Source organism: Siphateles boraxobius, unplaced genomic scaffold (assembly GCF_051911475.1).
Source record: "Siphateles boraxobius isolate OS27281-9 unplaced genomic scaffold, OSU_SipBor_1 53, whole genome shotgun sequence".
Classification (NCBI taxonomy): domain Eukaryota; kingdom Metazoa; phylum Chordata; class Actinopteri; order Cypriniformes; family Leuciscidae; genus Siphateles; species Siphateles boraxobius.
Window position 1 is genome coordinate 8,067,085 of NW_027509175.1, and position 17,916 is coordinate 8,085,000.

Genomic DNA, 17,916 nt, shown 5'->3' on the forward strand with positions numbered 1-17,916 from the left:
ATTTTCACCTATATATGGACATTTTTTCTAAACTTATTTAGAGTTCTGCATCACCTTTTATGTCAAATACTAACATTCAAATTATTCAAATTAAATTATACAGTAATTATACTTATTTATACAATAATACTTAATTACACAATAATTATACAGTACCACCGTTACCAGTCAAATTAAATAATTCAATCAAAATCCATCTTTGCAGTGCAGAGGTGACACAGAAGTGGCATCAGAAGAGGCATTAATATTTACACTCCATTTACAATTGCATAAATCAAGCTATGAGATAGTTTTAAAAAAAATCCATATTCAATATTTAAATATGAAATGATTTCTAATTTTAACGTTTTAATTAAAGGGTACTTTAAATATGAAACTAAAAACGCCAGTAGGCGGCAGCAAGTCACTGTCTTAATACCGTAAGCGAGTTGAGGGAGTCATTCATTCATTCAACCGATTTGTTCAAACGGCTGATTCATTCGGGAAAGAAACAAGTGATTGTTCATTGAATCGTTAAAATGACTCGTTTAAAACGTGGATTTCAGTCAATAAATCATCGGTGTCTGTTGCATTAGACTCTGCTACGGTTTCATTTTGAAATTCTCGTCAGCGAAATAAAGGGAAAACAAATAATATTGTCAATATGGTGTCTAAAAAGTAACTCACAATGTTAATTTATTTTTAATTTAACTATTGTATAACAAAATATCACACTTGTGCACGGGAAAACGGTACTCTTACTGATGTGATATTCTAATATAAGAACATAATATAAATATAAGAAAAAAACTAATTTGGGGACATAGGCCTACCTATAACTGCACTGACACATCACGCAGTGAAAGCACGAGAGACAAATGCGATGTCAGCTCACAGTGCCTCGTACATCGTTAAAACAATGATTACAATATCATAGTAGACAATACACATCGCACAACCTACGCACAAAGAATGACCTTACTACTGAACTGACATTTGCCAACTTACTTCTTCTCTCCTCTCTCGCGTGCAGGAGACAGACGTTATTCTGCCGGCCGCGAATGTGATGCGAATTGTCACGTGAACAAGCAAATCCACAAAGATAGAATAATAAAAAATAATACTACGCTAATTAGATAGTTTTAATTTGGAAAACATTTAGATATGTCTAAGTCGAAGTGTCATCTAAAATTTAAGACATTTCATAAGTAAAAATAAGACTTTATAAGACTTTTTATGGCCTTAAATTTTAAAAATCTAATTTAAGACTTTTTAAGGATCCGCGGGAACCCTGTTACATTCACGCTCGCAGTAGGCCTACAACCTCAAGTAGGCACTTGCAACTTCTCAAATCTGTCACTGCAATTTCAAATTTCGCGCCTTGACTTTTGCTAATCTTTTCGCGATTTTTTAGATTCAAAACTAACGTGTGCACTTGCAACTCAGTGGCGGCGAGAGAGGAAGGGGGCGGGAGTGGGGGTGTTCAAAGGAGCCGTTTTATTGGTTGGCGCCTAGCCAATAAAATGGGACTTCTGTTATATGTGATGATATCACGAAACCCGCTTCTCGGAGACGATCTGAATATGATCTGAAACGCTAAAGGTGTTGTTGTGAGGTGTATAGGCTATGCATGTACAAATCTTTTGTATATTTAATGTTGCATTAAAAAAAATTAAGATCTGAAATGCTAACATGGCTTAATGCATTAGACTGATATTAAAAGAAATAAATAATATTATCAAACTCAGTAAACAACACCATACTAATAATGCAGGCTATGTGCAGAAAAGCAGATCAACACAGAATATGAGCACAATGCATTAAAGACAATGGTTTGAAAAGGTCAAACTCAGGAAACACCATGCCTACTAATAAAGCATAGAAAAGTAATTTGCACGCGTTTAATAGTACGTTAAGCATTTCCCTCCCATAGAAAACAAAGAAAACGCTTCATGAGGCTTAATGGACCAACAGTTATATAAAAAAAAAACACAAAATTTGTTATTATTAATAAAACTGCAGGCAGCAGGTTTATTTGCACTTAACACATATTTGCTTTCTTTCGTCATATTCTGGGCTCATTGGCTTTTCGTTAGCCTACAAGGCTATGCTTAATTAGTATGGTGTTGTTAACTGAGTTTGATAATATCATTTATTACTTTTAATAACGGTCCATCACAAACGGGTTTAGTGACATCTTCACAAATAACAGAAGTCCCCCCCCTTCCTCTCTCGCCGCCACTGAGTTGCAAGTGCACAAGTTAGTTTTGCACCTAGTATATCGCGAAAAGAGTAGCAAAAGTCAAGGCGCGAAATTTGAACTTGCAGTGACAGATTTGAGAAGTTGCAAATGCCAATTTGAGGCTGTACTGCGAATTTGAATGTTGGAAGAAGTGAAAATTTGTATTACAAGTTTGTGTCTGTCGTTGTATATTTGTGAATGGCATTTTACACATTTGTGACTGCTTGTCTGCAGCTTCAAATTCAGAATACAGGTTTGTGACTATTGTCTGCAAGTGCAAATCTCAGCGTTCAAGTTCACATTTTTATTTTACAGGTTTTCACATCGGAGCTGTGAGTGTAAATGTTCGCGTGCAAGAACGAATATTTATTGTACAAGTCCTCAAATTCACATCTACGTGCTCTAGAGTTTTGCTACTAATTTACCTTAATATTATACTGAGTGTCTATTTTTGACATGACAGATGCACTTTGCTGCTCATGTGGCCATTGTGAGTATTGCATCCGAAAAAACATCCAAGGACAGGGTACGGTAGGATTCACTTCTGCATAAAGACAGCAGAAGGTCAATAAACAGCACCAATTAATTGCCACCTTAATTTAGTACATAAAGCTAATAGCAAATAATATGCGCATATTCAGTGAATGGAATAGCTAATCTTCACTCAGATCTTTCATATAGCTTTTCAAATAGCAGCAGCATTTCATTTCACACTGGAGTTGTTCTTCTCGTCGCAGGGCCACTTTGAGACACACACGAGGGCTCTTTTACAGCATTTTGCATGTGTGCAATGTCATTCCCAGAATTTTGCGCGTGCACTGGGCTTTTACTTGGATTTACCGAGTTGAGCTTATAGTTCTGCGACAGCATGACTCCATTTTCCGGCTTAACTGAATTTTGTCCGTGTGCATTTGCTAACACAAACCCTTTGGTGCTCAGCGAGTTCGGTATGTGCGAAAGCCCTCTTTCCGACTTCACGGAGTTCTGACGATTTGCAAAGTTGTTATTAGTAATGACCGAGTTGTGAAAATGTGCAAAACCATGGCCAGTGCTGAGGGAGTTGTGCGCGAGCGCGTGAGTAGCTGTGGGTGCAAGCCCGCGTCCCAGGGCGTACAGCCCGAGGTCGTTCCCTTGTCGGGCTGGGGAGGGTTCGCGAGACCGGGAGTCAGACGAGCGGTTATGACCCTGCCTCCAGCGGTAGCGGGAACGGTAGCTGGTCGAGCGGCGACGCTGCAGGGAATGCGTGCTGGTTTGGAGTGTGCGATGCGAACGCGCTCGCAACACACGGTGCGTATCGATGAACAGGTGCACGGTCAGGACGCCCACAGTCTCTGCTATGATGAAGGAAAGAGCGCCGCAGTAGAAGCTCCAGCCGTACCAGTGACTGCGCTTGGATTCGCTCTGGTTGGGGTCGCCAGCGTTGGATGAGATGTACACGATAATGCCAATGATGTTGCTGAGACCTGAAAGAAATACATGCGATCAGTTGTCCTTCTTTTTCTGCAATCCACGTCGTTGAACTTTTTCAAACCAAGTTATAATTGGGGACATATTTGTTTAAAAAAAATGTGCCTAGAAGTAAGCTAAATTTCCGTAAGTTTTCATTTTAGGATGATTAAAGCGGTCCTTATCATAGAGGGGCCAGCCTACTGAACCTGATATCCACAAAACAGAGGGGGACCCAAAATCAAATCATGCCTCGGTAAATCATAACTAGGCTATGACATAAAGAGTAGAAACTATGAGATAAAAGTCAAAATTGTGGGAAAAATAAGTCATTATTATGAAATGAATAGTAAAGTTATAGTTGACATCAATTTTTTATGACCACTTCACATTTTATCATTATTTAAACTTTTTGTCATAAGTGGTTTTGTCAATGACCGTTGTCATAATTTTTTACCTTTTGTCATGTTTGACTTTTCATCTAATAATTTCTACTCTTTACGCCATTATTATGACTTTTCTGTCATAATTCACCCTCCTCCAGGAGTCTGATTGACAGGTGTGATCTCACCAATCATATCTGTGAATCTGCCATTTTGTCCAACAAACAAACCAGACTGGAGAGTTAGTAGGTTAAAGTCGGTTAACATTAACTTGAAAAATGGTGTGTATTGACTTCTTTCTGCAGTTGCAACAACATAACTTCTGATGTTCATTCATGTTTATTTCGTGCTATAACTAGTAGGAAGAGATTATCGGGTCATGTGCTGCTTGAACTGAGGCGATACAGCAATCAGTCACGACACAAAGAGCCACAAAATGGTATTTATCGTTTGAAATTTATCAAAAATTAAAAAAATTGACTTTGTTTCATACCAAAAGTAACTCTGTCTTGTCTGTCGACGCGTTGTCAGGGTCCTCTTTGCTCCGCGATATAGTTTTCACTGGTGAGAACATGATACACGCCACGGCTTTTCAGACATACCAACAGTAACCAAGGGGGCAGGTCTTTGCTAAGGGTCTGTTATGATTTACCAAAACATGATATTTTGTGTAGCATGTGGCACAAATTAGCTTCCATGTCATTGCCATAAATTTGGTTACAGTGCCACCTACTGGTCAAAGGCTAAAAAGTATTGCAAAATCTTAACCTTTCAATGGGCTGCTATTGGAGTGGATCACCCTGTGTTTGCCACATACAGAAATATTCATATTTAGATGTATTTGAAAATAACATCTATGGTGCATACCCATTTAAAGAACTATGTAAAAGTCAATATATGTGCATGGACATACCAGCTGAAACAAAAAAGATGCCTGCACACAGGATGACGTTGTGTCGGCTCTTGTAGAACTCGCTGGCGGCAACACACACTCCCCCAATGAACAGCAGTCCCACACTCATTATAGGGAAAAGACTAGAGGCACGCACAGCACCTGCCACACACACACACACACACGCACACACAACAAAAATTGTATACGTAACTGATTGTTCTATTAAATATTTTTGACATATTATTTCTTTTCACACACAAGTACATTACTGTCTCTGATCTAAAGTCAGTATTTGTTGTGAGTTACACTTTATTTAAGGTGTCCATGTTACAGTGTAATTATGCATTACATGTGTAATATTAATTATCTACATGTTAGGATTAGGTTTGGCTTAGGGTTAGTTGCATGTAGTTATGCATATTTTATAGTTACAACAGTAACTAAATGCAACGTGTAACAATAATTGAACTGAAATTCAAATGTTGCTATAATTTTTCTCACTAATGTAAAATCATAATGACTCAATATGGGATCTCCTTCATACATTGCAGTTTTTTTTACAGTGAATATGAAAAATGTCTTCAGAATCCATAATTTTCATATTTTATACACTTTTAACAGTGATGAAAACTCCAGTAACTGGTATTTAATTGGGCACTATAGAGTGTTATTTTTATCATATGTTTTTTAATGCATGTGTTTGACCTGTAACTGAATGTCAAGCATTTGCAGATACTCACGTAGTAGATATTCCGCAGCATCTTGTTCATATTCTGCGTCCTCTGAGAAATGATCAATGCTCTTACAAACCCCAATAAACATGCCTGTAAGAAACACACACACACACACACACACACACACACACACACACACACACACACACACACACACACACACACACACACACACACACACACACACACACACACACACATCCAGACGCCTTCACTGTCACACATGCGTCAGTTAATGGCCGATGCCATTTTCCACATGATTGGACTAATGCTATCAAATCATTAACAATATCAATATCCTCCCATTTAATTAGTCATTCTCAAAACACAGGCAGGCAAACACTCTACTTCTCTTTTAAATGGGCAAAACATTTTTTCTTTTTTTCTTATAGTGTCATTCCACATATCAAATATCATGAACCAAGCTGATTAAAGAGGCATTGATTTAAAAAGTGGGCCTCCATTGCTCTTTTTAGTTATGTGCAACAACAAAATCAACAAAATGATCACCACATGGGGGTACATGTTATTGAGTGAGGTATATGCCACACACACACACACACACACACACACACACACACACACACACACACACACACACATATATATATATATATATATATATATATGTTTGTATATATGAAAAATGAGCTGTATTTCTGTTGATGTGTGCATAATTGACATCTGTAGAGAAAGTGTATGGTCTGTGCCAACCATCTTTCATAACTGTCTACTCATCATAAACATCTCATACTAGCTTTCACATTTACTCTCGTAAAGTGAACGCTGCCACTTTGATGCCCTTTTAACAGAGTGAACGCTTCATCACACATTCCATTAAAAGAATTGACGTTGAACTGATATAGGTCAGAGAGTAGGGTGTGAGAGATGGGTCGAAACTAGAGGAAGGCGCATTGTGAGAGAAAGTAAAAATAATTAAATCAATAATTAAATAAATAAATCATCCCACAGGAAAGGGGTTTGTTTCGGCTCCAATTTTGATACATTTATAGCCAACACTACAAAAAAAAAGTGATGTGGTAAAATGAGAGTTAGGGTAATAAGCGAGAGATGGTATAGATATATAATAGAGAATATTGAATATTGTTTACTATATTCATGAGTAATCCAAAACACTTCAAAGACTAGCATGATACTAGCATGGAGCAAGTAAAAAAAACATGGTAAAACTATTGTACAATGAAAGAAGCAGCAAGGTGATTTTTGATACTTTTATATATGAGTATGAATATTGGTTACACTTCAATTGTTACACTAATTATACATTTAAGTACTGAGTAATATTAACTAACTACATGTACTTAGGATAAGGGTTCGGTTTGGTTTAGGGTTAGTTGCATGTATAAAAATAATGTACCTTCCATGCAGCACTGTCTCCAGAGCCCTGAGTGCGTAAGTACCTCTTCATTCTTTCGGTTCGTGTCGTTGTCATTGACGCTCTTGGTTCTGCAGACTCCACGCGAGTACAGCCAGTAGTCGGTGCCCACCGCGATGGTCATCAGGCTGAAGGCCGCGAAAGCCCCCGCCGTGGTGAGGAGCATCTGCACTCCACGGTTACACACCTTCATCCTGCACGCACGTGTTTCTCTGGCATCAGTGTACACTTGTGAGGGCCACGACCGGCTTATCCACAAGGAAATTCATCTGTGTTAATGAACTGTCAAATGTCAGCGAAGTTTTGGCACGCGTCCCTCATGCTGTGCGCTTTTACGCGTTAAGTGAAAGAGATAATTCGGGTAGATCTCCTTCAAGGTAAATCCTCATTTTGACGCCCCAAACTTACCTTATAGGCCTACATCAAAAATCAACTCCAAGAATAACTTTCTCCCAAAAGTCATTGCGGTGATGTCAGATTTTCTCCGTATTCCCTCAGGTAAGTGAAGTTTGCCCATGACTGAACTGTGCGATTTCCCGTGGAACATGCTGAGGTGGTTTTGGTTGAGTTTCTGGTGGGTCTCTGTTCGTGCTTGTGAATGTAAAGCGCCACCTCTTACTTTGCGCTCGATAGTGCAAAGTTACGCAATGTAAAAGACCATCTGTGCAATTTAAAGAAGAACATGCACTAGCTAACAAATTAACTTAACATCATTTTAAAACTGTAAAAATGAGGTGGGACTTTTAATTGCGCATAAATAGCAACACGATTTTAGCGCATATTTAATTGACGTTTAATTTATTGCTCTTTTTAGACCACTTTAAATGTAATTAGTTAAAAAAAACGTTTTTTTTTAACAAAAACTTATTTCGGTTTTTTTTTTACAGGTATAGGCCTACATTATTAAGTTGCTACATTGTAACCTATAATTCAGTATTCTGCTTATGTAAAAGTTCTAATGGTCATGTTGAATGTAACATGAACGATAATGTTAAGCCTGACTGTATGTTTCATAATGTCGCGGCTTTATATAATACTTTTATTCTCAGGAAACTATTTGTGTCCCAATGATGACTTACTACAACGACTGACTGATATATTAAAACCATGGATACTATATTTAAAAATATATATATATATTTAACTCTGTATTTTGTAATAAATGTCCCAGTTTTTCAGTATCATGGTGTGTACACACACGTTGGGTTTCTGCTGTGTTTTATGGGGACATTCTAGACGCAATGGTTTTTATACTGTACAAACTGTATATTCTATTCCCTCACACTGTACACCTAAACCCAGCACACAATACTTTTTGCATTTTTAGATTTAAAAAAAAAATTAATTATGTATGATTTATACACTTGTGTTCTCATGGGGATGGTATTACTATAGCATACTTGTGTCGGGCTATTTGGTCCCCATAACGCAGCCCAGGACAGACACACACACACACACACACACACACACACACACACACACACACACACACACACACACACACACACACACACACACACACACGTAGTGTTTCCATGTTTTATGGGGACTTTCCATAGACATAATGATTTTTATACTGTACAAACTGTATATTCTATTCCCTTACCCTAACCCTACCCATCACAGAAAACTTTCTGCATTTTTACATTTTCAAAAAACATCACTTAGTATGATTTATAAGCTGTTTTCTTCATGGGGACCAAAAAATGTCCCCACACGAACAAGGATTTCAGATATTGCCATCCTTATGGGGACATTTTGTCCCCATAATGTAGGGTTTACCAGGCCACACACACACACACACACACACACACACACACACACACACACACACACACACACACACACACACACACACACACACACACACACACACACACACACACACACACACACAGACACACAGACACACACACACACACACACACTGTGCTGCCTCCCTATTGTGGTCCGACATTGTCTGTGGCAAGTTAGGCAGTTACTGTTGTAAATAAAATAGAAAAAAATCCTATAATTTTCAGATACATTTCAGACAATTTCTTGTTCAAGTTTCTTGTGAATGGGCCCCCGTAGGATCATTTTACAAGTTTTGAACACACAGATTGGCATTTGAAAACTTCAGCTTTAATAATCCACATAGCATAAATAACATGCAAAATATATCTCAATCACCAGCGATAGCCCTCCCCCAAAGCCAACCACTGCTGCTGTCTGGATGTTAATGTTCATGTGTCGTTGTTGACATGCATCTGTCTTGCATAGTATAAAAACTCATTTTGGGGCATTGATTCTTGTACAGGAAGCCCTTTAAAGTCTTCATCATTAAAACATGATAGAAAAACTAAAAAAATAACCAGGGCAAGGGGTTTACAATGCTAAAATGTGCACATTTTTTTCCTCAAAGGTGTGACAATTACTTTGATCACGTAAAGGCCACATGATTAATTTACAGTTGTGCACATGCCAAAGCGATTTAATAGTTCAGGACAGGAACGGTAATAAGGCTGTCAGTTTGTATCACTTATTTAATCTGCACGTTCTCATAAAACATCCAGTTAAGATAACAGCTTCTCTATCCGTCGTTCTGGCTTTCACATCTTTAGTTCAGTATAAAGGTTCTTCATAAACTTGTATCCTCCCATATACACTATACAATAAATATTATCTTTACATTATCCTCACTTTTCCATTTATCACCTCGGGAAAAGCAGATTATACTTATGTTATCACTGTTTACATGATCACACAATGTGTTTTCATTTGGAAGACTAGAATACTTATATTTCTATTTCATATATCTAATTACAAAATTGAAACATTAACAAATAGAAATGTTTAAACACCATCACCCTTATAAGGATCTATGCTACAACAGATCCAACCATTACTGACACACTTGGTTAATAAGTAAACACCGAGTTAAAGAGCAAGGGCTGTACCAGGCATGCATAGGGTAGACTAAAACTCCGCATGGAGTCTGTTTAACACAGACACACGGCACATAATGAGCTCGCTAAACACTGCAGACTCCCCGAACCAAATATATGGCACATTAGGGTTTCAGTCAAGACTGCTAGTTGGAGTTTTTCAGCGCAAGAATCACATTCTCTCCAGCCAGTGATATATGCATGGAACAACCTCTGATGCCAATTCAATTCACAGCACTAACACACTTTATCAAGGACTGCAACTGCATGCACCTGTCATCTGTTCGCAAATCAATTGAAAAGAAATGGTGAAACTTAATACTTTAAGCACATAATGTCATTTACCCGTACATCAGGGCTCACTTTTTGTAATTCTCATCATTTTGCAATATCATACAATAGCATTTGTTCTGCGCCCTCAAAGATGTCTCATTATCCGCAAGCTTATTTTCATCTATTTGTTTCATATTACTTGATGCTACAGTCACTGCTTTTTGTTTTCATTTTGTGTCAGGGTTTCAGAAAGTTTCCTTCTCAAACTCTTTGTTTTTTTAACCCTAAAATGGGAATTGTGTAAACTTCTCAATAAAAAAAAATCTAATTCCGCCACAAAAGAGGGAAAAAACAATAATGCTTTGGTAAATCATAATTCTGACATGAAATGTTTAAATTATGACATATTAAGTCATAATTATGAGTTAAAAAGTCAAAGTCATGGCAAATCACAACTAACATAAAAAAATCATAATTATGATAAAAATTTAAATTCTAAGAATAAAATTAATTATTGTATTGAAAGTCATATTACAACAACTCAAAAGATTATATCAAAAATACGACAAAAAAAAATGAACAAATTCTGCTTTTTATGTGCTAATTTTGACTTTTTGTTATTGTGACTTGGTATGTCATAATTTTGACTTTTATGTCTTAATGGCCTAGTGTTCAAATTTCAATATTTATATCATAATTATGTCTTTTTATGGCATAATATTGACTTTTAATCTAATAATAAATATGACTTAATCTCATAAGTATGCAGGAGCACAGATTTCAAATATCAGTGTTTTTCGGAAATCTCTTTCTACACCTTTAATGTTTTGCTTTAATATCAGATTTCTATTTATTTAAAATATACTTCATACCAAATGATTTATAAAACAAAGGTAAACAATCAACATATTTTTGCCTCTAAACTAAAGTGATCTGTTTTAACATAAAAATGTTGACTTTCAAAGCTTGATGTGCATGCTTTTGAGTTGCGTGTAAATTATAAATGAAGCCTGATGGCCTATATTCCCTCCAGCTATCATGACATACACAAATAATTAATTTTTAAGAGCATCTCATGAACACAAGCCATTATGCCAGTAGCAAACTAAAGGCCATTAGGATATCATTATTTGACTGTTGTGCTTCTGATGATATGCTAATGCTGAGAATCTCAGAGGAAGCTGAAAGATATCAACCATTTAAACGAACATCAATGCTTGAGCATATTTGCTTATCTATCGTTTAGCCTACCGACGCACTGGAACTTTGCCTTGAATTGATACCGAATTTAAACGAGATTTGAACTTAAAAGGTTCAAGGTTGTGTAAGGCTTAATTAACTCTGGAGAAACAAATCCATTAGTGCTGCATGTTGTCAGGCTAATTCATCTGGACACGCGGGGCTGCAGTAAAAAGCTGACTGAATATATGGAGAGAATGTATAAAAGAAAGAGGTAGGATAATTCTCTTGGAGATGAAAAGACAAGACATTCTCATGGAGACTATGAATACACTCTTTTATAACCGTTCTCTCTCCTCTGTCAAATTCAATTTCGAGAGTTTCCGAGGCCTTGGTTGAAAAACTGAGTATAATCCTGGTTTGGTTTTGTTTGATCCTGCTGGTTTTGTGCCGTTTTAAGTGAAGAGAGAGGACAATCGAGATGCACTGGGACTAAGTAATGCTTTCTGGGTAATACGAGCGTCTCCTTCTCTCACACGACCTAAAGAAGCGATCGGTTGGAGTTTGGTGTTAAACCTGAATAACAAACTCAGGGTTGGTGTAGGAGAAGCCTTGGAATTCATTTTGATCCAGATTCATAATGAAGAGTTTATCGGTTGGTGTCAGCTCAACCACCATCTTGGTGAACTCCTTGTCGAAATTCCCAGTGTCACGTCGATTTTTCTGGAAGAAAAAAAGAGAAAGAGAGTTATGAATGTGACCACGAAACTGACCATAACGTTTATCATATCTGATTAATTGTTTAGGTTAGAACAATTGTGCAAACGTTTTGGGTCAGTAAGATTTTTTTTATGCTTTTAAAAACGTAGGCTCATGCTGCATATAAACTGTGATATTGTGAAATATGATTATATTTAAAAAATGATTTGATGTATTAAAATGTAATTTATTCCTGTTATGCTAAAGCTGAATTTTCAGCATCATTACTCCAGTCATCAGTGTCACATGATCCTTCAGAAATTATTCTAATATGATGATTTGCTGCTCAAGAAACATTTCTTATAATGATGAATGTTGAAGACAGTTGAGCTGCTTAATATTTTGTGAAACCGTTAATCTTTTTTTTTTTCAGGATTATTTGATAATTAGAGCTTCAAAAGAGCAGCATTTTCAAATATATGCATTTCAAAATTCATAATCATTCATATAAATGTTTTACTGTCACTTTTGATTAATTTAATACATCATTGCTGAATAAAAGTATTACATGTTTTTTAAATCTTACAGACCCCAAACTTTTGAAGTTGCATAAATTAACATGAATTAATCACTGAGTTGAGAAAGAACAAAGAACGATGTATATTTATAAATGAATAACATTAATAGATGTTGTAAAAATATTTTTTTAAGTCTGATTTTTCCATGAAAAGCATAACACATCTTTCAACATTTTTTAAAACTTACACAATGCAGTGCGTTTCTGACTGAAATAGGATATTCGACAAGAAAAACTTTATCCATGGGATATTGCTCAGGAAAATGCTAATTGGTTAACATTAACCAATAGCCCACAAGGCCTTGGTGACATCAGCAGATAAGTAAAACGATTTCAGAGGCGGAGCAAGTTAATGATTTAGGCACTTTGGAAAAAAATGCCAAAACACCAAGAACGTGTATTAAGAAATCAAATAGGGACCATTTAGGTTTTATGTTGACTTTAAAGCTGACGTCTATCATTATGAACGCATATCTATAAAGACAACACAAAAAACATCACAGAGGATAATCAGTGTAGAAGTCAGAAACAACAACAACAAAAACAACAACAAAAGACCAAGAGGAGGAAACTGATGAAGAGAAACCCACAGCTGGTTAGATCAGAATCAAAAACAGAAGACAAAAACACAACTTTGAGAGTCAGTCTGGAATAGGCAGAATTAAAACACAAAAAACATAGAGGGACAGAACAGAGGAGAGCAGACTGGACCATTAACATCTAAAACACTCATGAGAATGAGATGAACGTTTGGACATCAAGTCCAGCCACCAACTGGAGACAAACAGCTCAAGAAAGTTCTGCTAAACACATAAACCAGGAACAGAGACACCAAATGCCCTTTCAGTCAAGACAGGACAATCAACAAGATCCTACCTTCTGCTAGAGGCCCAAACCAGCTCAAGAACAAGGGCCCTCGGAGAGAAGTACTTCGTGAGAGTCTGGTCCCTGTATCTACTCAATAACTGCACCATCACGTTCTCATCAGAACCAGAAGTCCAAGTGCACAATTTATATAAACACTCCTTTTGTTCTCATATGGATCTGCTGTTCGCTGATGGTTATTTTGCAGGTATGCAATTGGTAATAGTTATTAAGCATGTACAGTACGAGTTCAGAAGAGTTGATTGAATATTTTTAACACTGGTCAATTAGTGAAAGTGTACTTGCATTGTGGAGAATCATTTACTATTCACATTGTGAACATTTATCACTATTTATCATGCACATTTCATGTCAATAATCATCCTTTCCCTGCTGGATTATCCTGCTCGGGTATCTGGTATCACTGTAGCTGGAATTTGTTTTCTTTATATTTAATGGATCATTAAAACAATTTTTTTTTGAAAGAAATGAACACTTTGATTCAGCAAGGATTGCATTAAATTGATCAAAAGTACCAATAAATATAAATCAATTATATTTCAAATAAATGCTGTTCTTTTAAACTTTCTATTCATCAAAGAATCCTGGAAAAAAAGTTTCAGGTTTCCAAAAAAAATAAGAAATGTTTCTTGAGCACCAAATCAGCATATTAGAATGATTTCTGACGGACCATGACACTGGAAATTCAGCTTTGAGATCACAGGAATAAATTAAATTTTTAAGCATGTTAAAATAGAAAAGTGTTTTTAAATCATAATTATATTTTACAATATTACAGGTTTTTTTAAACTGTATTTTTGATCAAATAAATGCAGCCTTGGTGAGAACACGAGACTTCTTTCAAAAACATTAATATTTCTCAAAGTTTCTGAACCTGTAAGATCTAAGACATTCTTAAATTGCAGACACATATTCACCAGCTGTATTTATATTCATCTAAAAATGATGGTACATATTATGGCCTATATTTTAACGTACATATCTAAAATGTCATTATCCAGATACTTTGTTTCGGCACTGTTTGTGTGTGCAAGAATAATCACAGAGGAGGAAAAATATACAGACACACAGACATCATTAATATATTCCAAATACATATTCATATATTTTCCTCTATAGAAACAGTCTTTCCACAGTTTCACAGTAATCTGATCCAAACACTGCCAGGCACAGGTAACAAGTCAAAAAAGGTCATACATCACAGTTTTGGCAGAATAATGACATAAAAAGATATGTTCTCGTAAGTAGTTACAACATCATCATCATCATGATCATGTCTGGAATTAAGTTGTTGTAGTTACATCAGTATCATTTCCAGTTGGTTTAAGGATGTGGTTATGAGTATCCAAGCAGCACTGGTTGGAAAACAACACACTGCATGACCAGCTCCTAAACTTTTATCTCTTACTTGGCACAGTTTCACACAAACACGCGTACGACACCCAAACGAAAAAAGCACTACAATGGGGTGACCCAGTAAACATCCTGATCAATAAGTGGTAAATGGTTCATCTGAGGTGCATGGTTTGTGTAAGTGTGTGTGTGTGTGTGTGTTTGTTATAGGGAGACAGATAGATTTGGCAGCTATATTTAAAATTCTAAAGATATGTTACATTAGAGGCAATGAATAAATCTCATAAAACCTGTCACGGACATGTCTAGGTCACATTTCACTCCAAACTGGAAAAAAAGAAGAAACATTTGGAATACACGGAGGAGCCATGACATGTTGTCAAAATATATATTTTCTGGCGTTGAACTAATTCGTTCCCTCGTTTTGATTTACATAAAACAAGGAAATGAATTATTACAACGTGGCCACAGTCGGCAAAATTAAGGTACAAATTATTCTATTGTGTGCATGATATATTTAAAAAGAGAGAACAAATTATGAAAACATGCTGGCGTATTATTAAGTCGTGGGAACTAACTCTTAATTCGTGGCCACAATGCGCATTTTTTTCTCCCTGCATTTTATGTGTGGGGCTCTGTAAGGAAAAAGAAAATTAAACCAATTTTTAAAACAATACTTTTTTCCATGACGTTTTCATCACAATTAAGCATGTTTGATTCTCATTAAATTGTCATGATAATAATGTCACAATGCAAAAAAAAAAAAAATCAATGAAAAAAAATCATTATGCTCCCAAAACAAGCTTATTTCTTTTTGCAAAATATAATGATTTTGGGGTGAAATGGGACGTGGACACTGGATTCACCCAGATATTTTTGAGTTTTTTGAGACCCGTAACACTACAGTCCATGATATACAAGCATCAAAAAGTCAAAATCTCGCACACACTCACTCATTATAAGTTCATTTACAAAGTTAGTCAATCTCTCTCCTGATCCTTTGAATCAAACAAGAAATAATAAGAAATATAGATTGAAATTACCTCCATTCCTCCATCAATCTGGTTGAACTCTCTCATTGGCTCATTCAAGCTATGTAATTTCAAGATCTGTAATCTCATTGGTCCCTATATTGTGCTTGGCTAAAACTGGCTACTTGGATTTCACAGATGCAAAACTTGGATTAATGTACGAGAAGCCCTGAAATTCTTCTTGGTCCAGGTTTTGAATCACTTCTTGGTCAGGAGGGGTCAGGACGGGAGGATGGCGGGTGAAAAAACGATCAAAGTTCTCTGCGTCTCGACCGCACTGTGGAGAAGACGAGAGAAGAGAGATATGGGATGGGAAAATGATGATACGGCATGAGCAACCAAATGAGGAATTCATGACAAATGGAAGCCTCAAATGCAGAAAAAAAAGAAATGGGGAAAAAATCCATCCAAAAGTGTGGTAATAATAACAACAACGGCACTTCTGTCTTAATTGAGGGAATGTGTAATGATAGAAAATGATGAGCACATATCTGTATTGCATAACTAAAATATATTGGCAGTCAAAGGATTACAATCACCTTTCTGCAAAACATTTCATGCACATCATTTTCTGTGGTGGAAACATATTTCTGATGCTGCAAATTATTTGACTGTAACAGAATGTAAGTTAGCACATGTTAAAGCAGGATTTCGTTTTCAGCGAATGAAGGCGCAGCATTCAGAAAAATGTGATCAGTGGAATTAGACAATTCCAAGTATTTCAAAAGAAGTGAGAGAGTGAAGAGGGATAGTGAGAAAATAATAAGGTATCTGTATCCAAATCACTTACCTGTGAATGGATGAAATAATTTGAATGGAATATTTAAATGTTTATTCTGAACTGGGGCAGGGCTTACTAAACTGGCCAATCAGCCCACAGTCAAATGCATTATTAGACAAGACATATACATTTATTATCTGACTCCGGCAGCACTGTTATATGGTCATCTATACACAAAGACTCATCACAAAGAAGTGAAAATTAATCAAATAATAAAATGAAACATAAAATACTCATTATGCAATTTCTATTAAATGCATTTGGTAACAAATAAGAGCAGGTTTTTAGCAATCATCTGAAAAATCTCATTAGCCCCATGATTTTAAATGCCTAGTTGCCATGGATACACTCATACAAGATATGCTTAAAAGCTTAAAATTAAAACATAGGCATTTACTTTAGCATTATTGTCACTTTAATTATTAGAACTTTGTTGCAACAGCTATGAATGTAAAATTGCATATATACACCATACAAAAATGTTGGGTCAGTATGATTTTTTAGCCATCAATAAAAATAAATACCGTTATACAAGGATGCGTTAAATTGATCAAATTTTACGTTGTTACAAAAGATTTCCATTTCAAATAGATACTATTCCTTTAAATTGTCTATTTATCAAAGAATCCTGAAAAAATGGTATCCCTGTTTCCACAAAAATATGAAGCAGCTCAACTATTTTCAACATTCATAATAACAATAAATGTTTCTTGAGCATCAAATCAGCATATTCAAATGATTTCTGAAGGATCATGTGACACTGAAGACTGGAGTAATGATGAAAATTCAGCTTTGCCATCACAGGAATAAATTATATTTTAAAATATATTCAAATTGAAAACAGTTATTTTAAATTTTAATAATTCACACGATTACCTTTTTTTTTATCAAATAAATGCTGCCTTGGTGAGCATAAGACATTTCTTTCACAAGCATTAAAAAATCTTACCGAACAGTAGTGTGTGTGTGTATGTATATATATAAAAGCAGTGGATTACCATTAATCACTTGCACATTGTTCAGCCAAATCAGCAGTTGTTTTATCATTAATAACTTATTTTTATCGAAATGTTCTTCTTAAAGTGTGCTATACTTCCTTAAAGTAAACACCATTCATACATTTTCGTGTGGTTTAA

At 35.9% G+C, this 17,916-nt stretch overlaps 2 protein-coding genes across 4 annotated transcripts in view; both read right to left on the reverse strand.

Moving 5' to 3' along the window:
• Positions 1 to 2,857: 2,857 nt before the first annotated feature.
• On the reverse strand, positions 2,858 to 7,647 carry cacng3a (calcium channel, voltage-dependent, gamma subunit 3a). 2 transcript variants are annotated; one of them, XM_077204936.1, is made up of 4 exons: positions 7,058 to 7,647; positions 5,686 to 5,769; positions 4,964 to 5,104; positions 2,858 to 3,684 (listed from the first exon to the last, which is right to left on the reverse strand). In XM_077204936.1, the coding sequence occupies exons 1-4, from the start codon at positions 7,266 to 7,268 to the stop codon at positions 2,930 to 2,932; spliced, it is 1,191 nt and encodes a 396-aa protein (XP_077061051.1). In that variant the 5' UTR covers positions 7,269 to 7,647; the 3' UTR covers positions 2,858 to 2,929. The 2 variants fall into 2 exon arrangements, with proteins under 2 accessions (XP_077061051.1, XP_077061052.1); XM_077204937.1 differs by having other exon boundaries at positions 5,686 to 5,888; positions 7,058 to 7,155.
• A 1,530-nt stretch (positions 7,648 to 9,177) lies between these two features.
• The window catches only part of prkcba (protein kinase C, beta a), a 35,432-nt gene continuing 26,693 nt past the window's right edge, over positions 9,178 to 17,916 (reverse strand). Inside the window, exon 17 of one of the 2 annotated variants that reach the window (XM_077205324.1) lies at positions 9,178 to 12,177. In XM_077205324.1, the coding sequence (XP_077061439.1) occupies positions 12,025 to 12,177 (153 nt within the window). In that variant the 3' untranslated portion in view covers positions 9,178 to 12,024. Of the gene's footprint in view, positions 12,178 to 14,696; positions 16,277 to 17,916 lie in introns of those variants that run through there. The other variant, XM_077205323.1, reaches the window with a different exon arrangement.

Excerpts from the sequence above, each read along its gene's own strand:
- cacng3a (XM_077204936.1), bottom strand. The coding sequence starts at position 7,268 with ATGAAGGTGTGTAACCGTGGAGTGCAGATGCTCCTCACCACGGCGGGG. Across the intron at positions 5,105-5,685 it reads TGCTGCGGAATATCTACTAC|GTGCTGTGCGTGCCTCTAGT; the intron begins GTGAGTATCTGC and ends TGTGTGTGGCAG. Across the intron at positions 3,685-4,963 it reads CATCTTTTTTGTTTCAGCTG|GTCTCAGCAACATCATTGGC; the intron begins GTATGTCCATGC and ends TATTTCTTTCAG.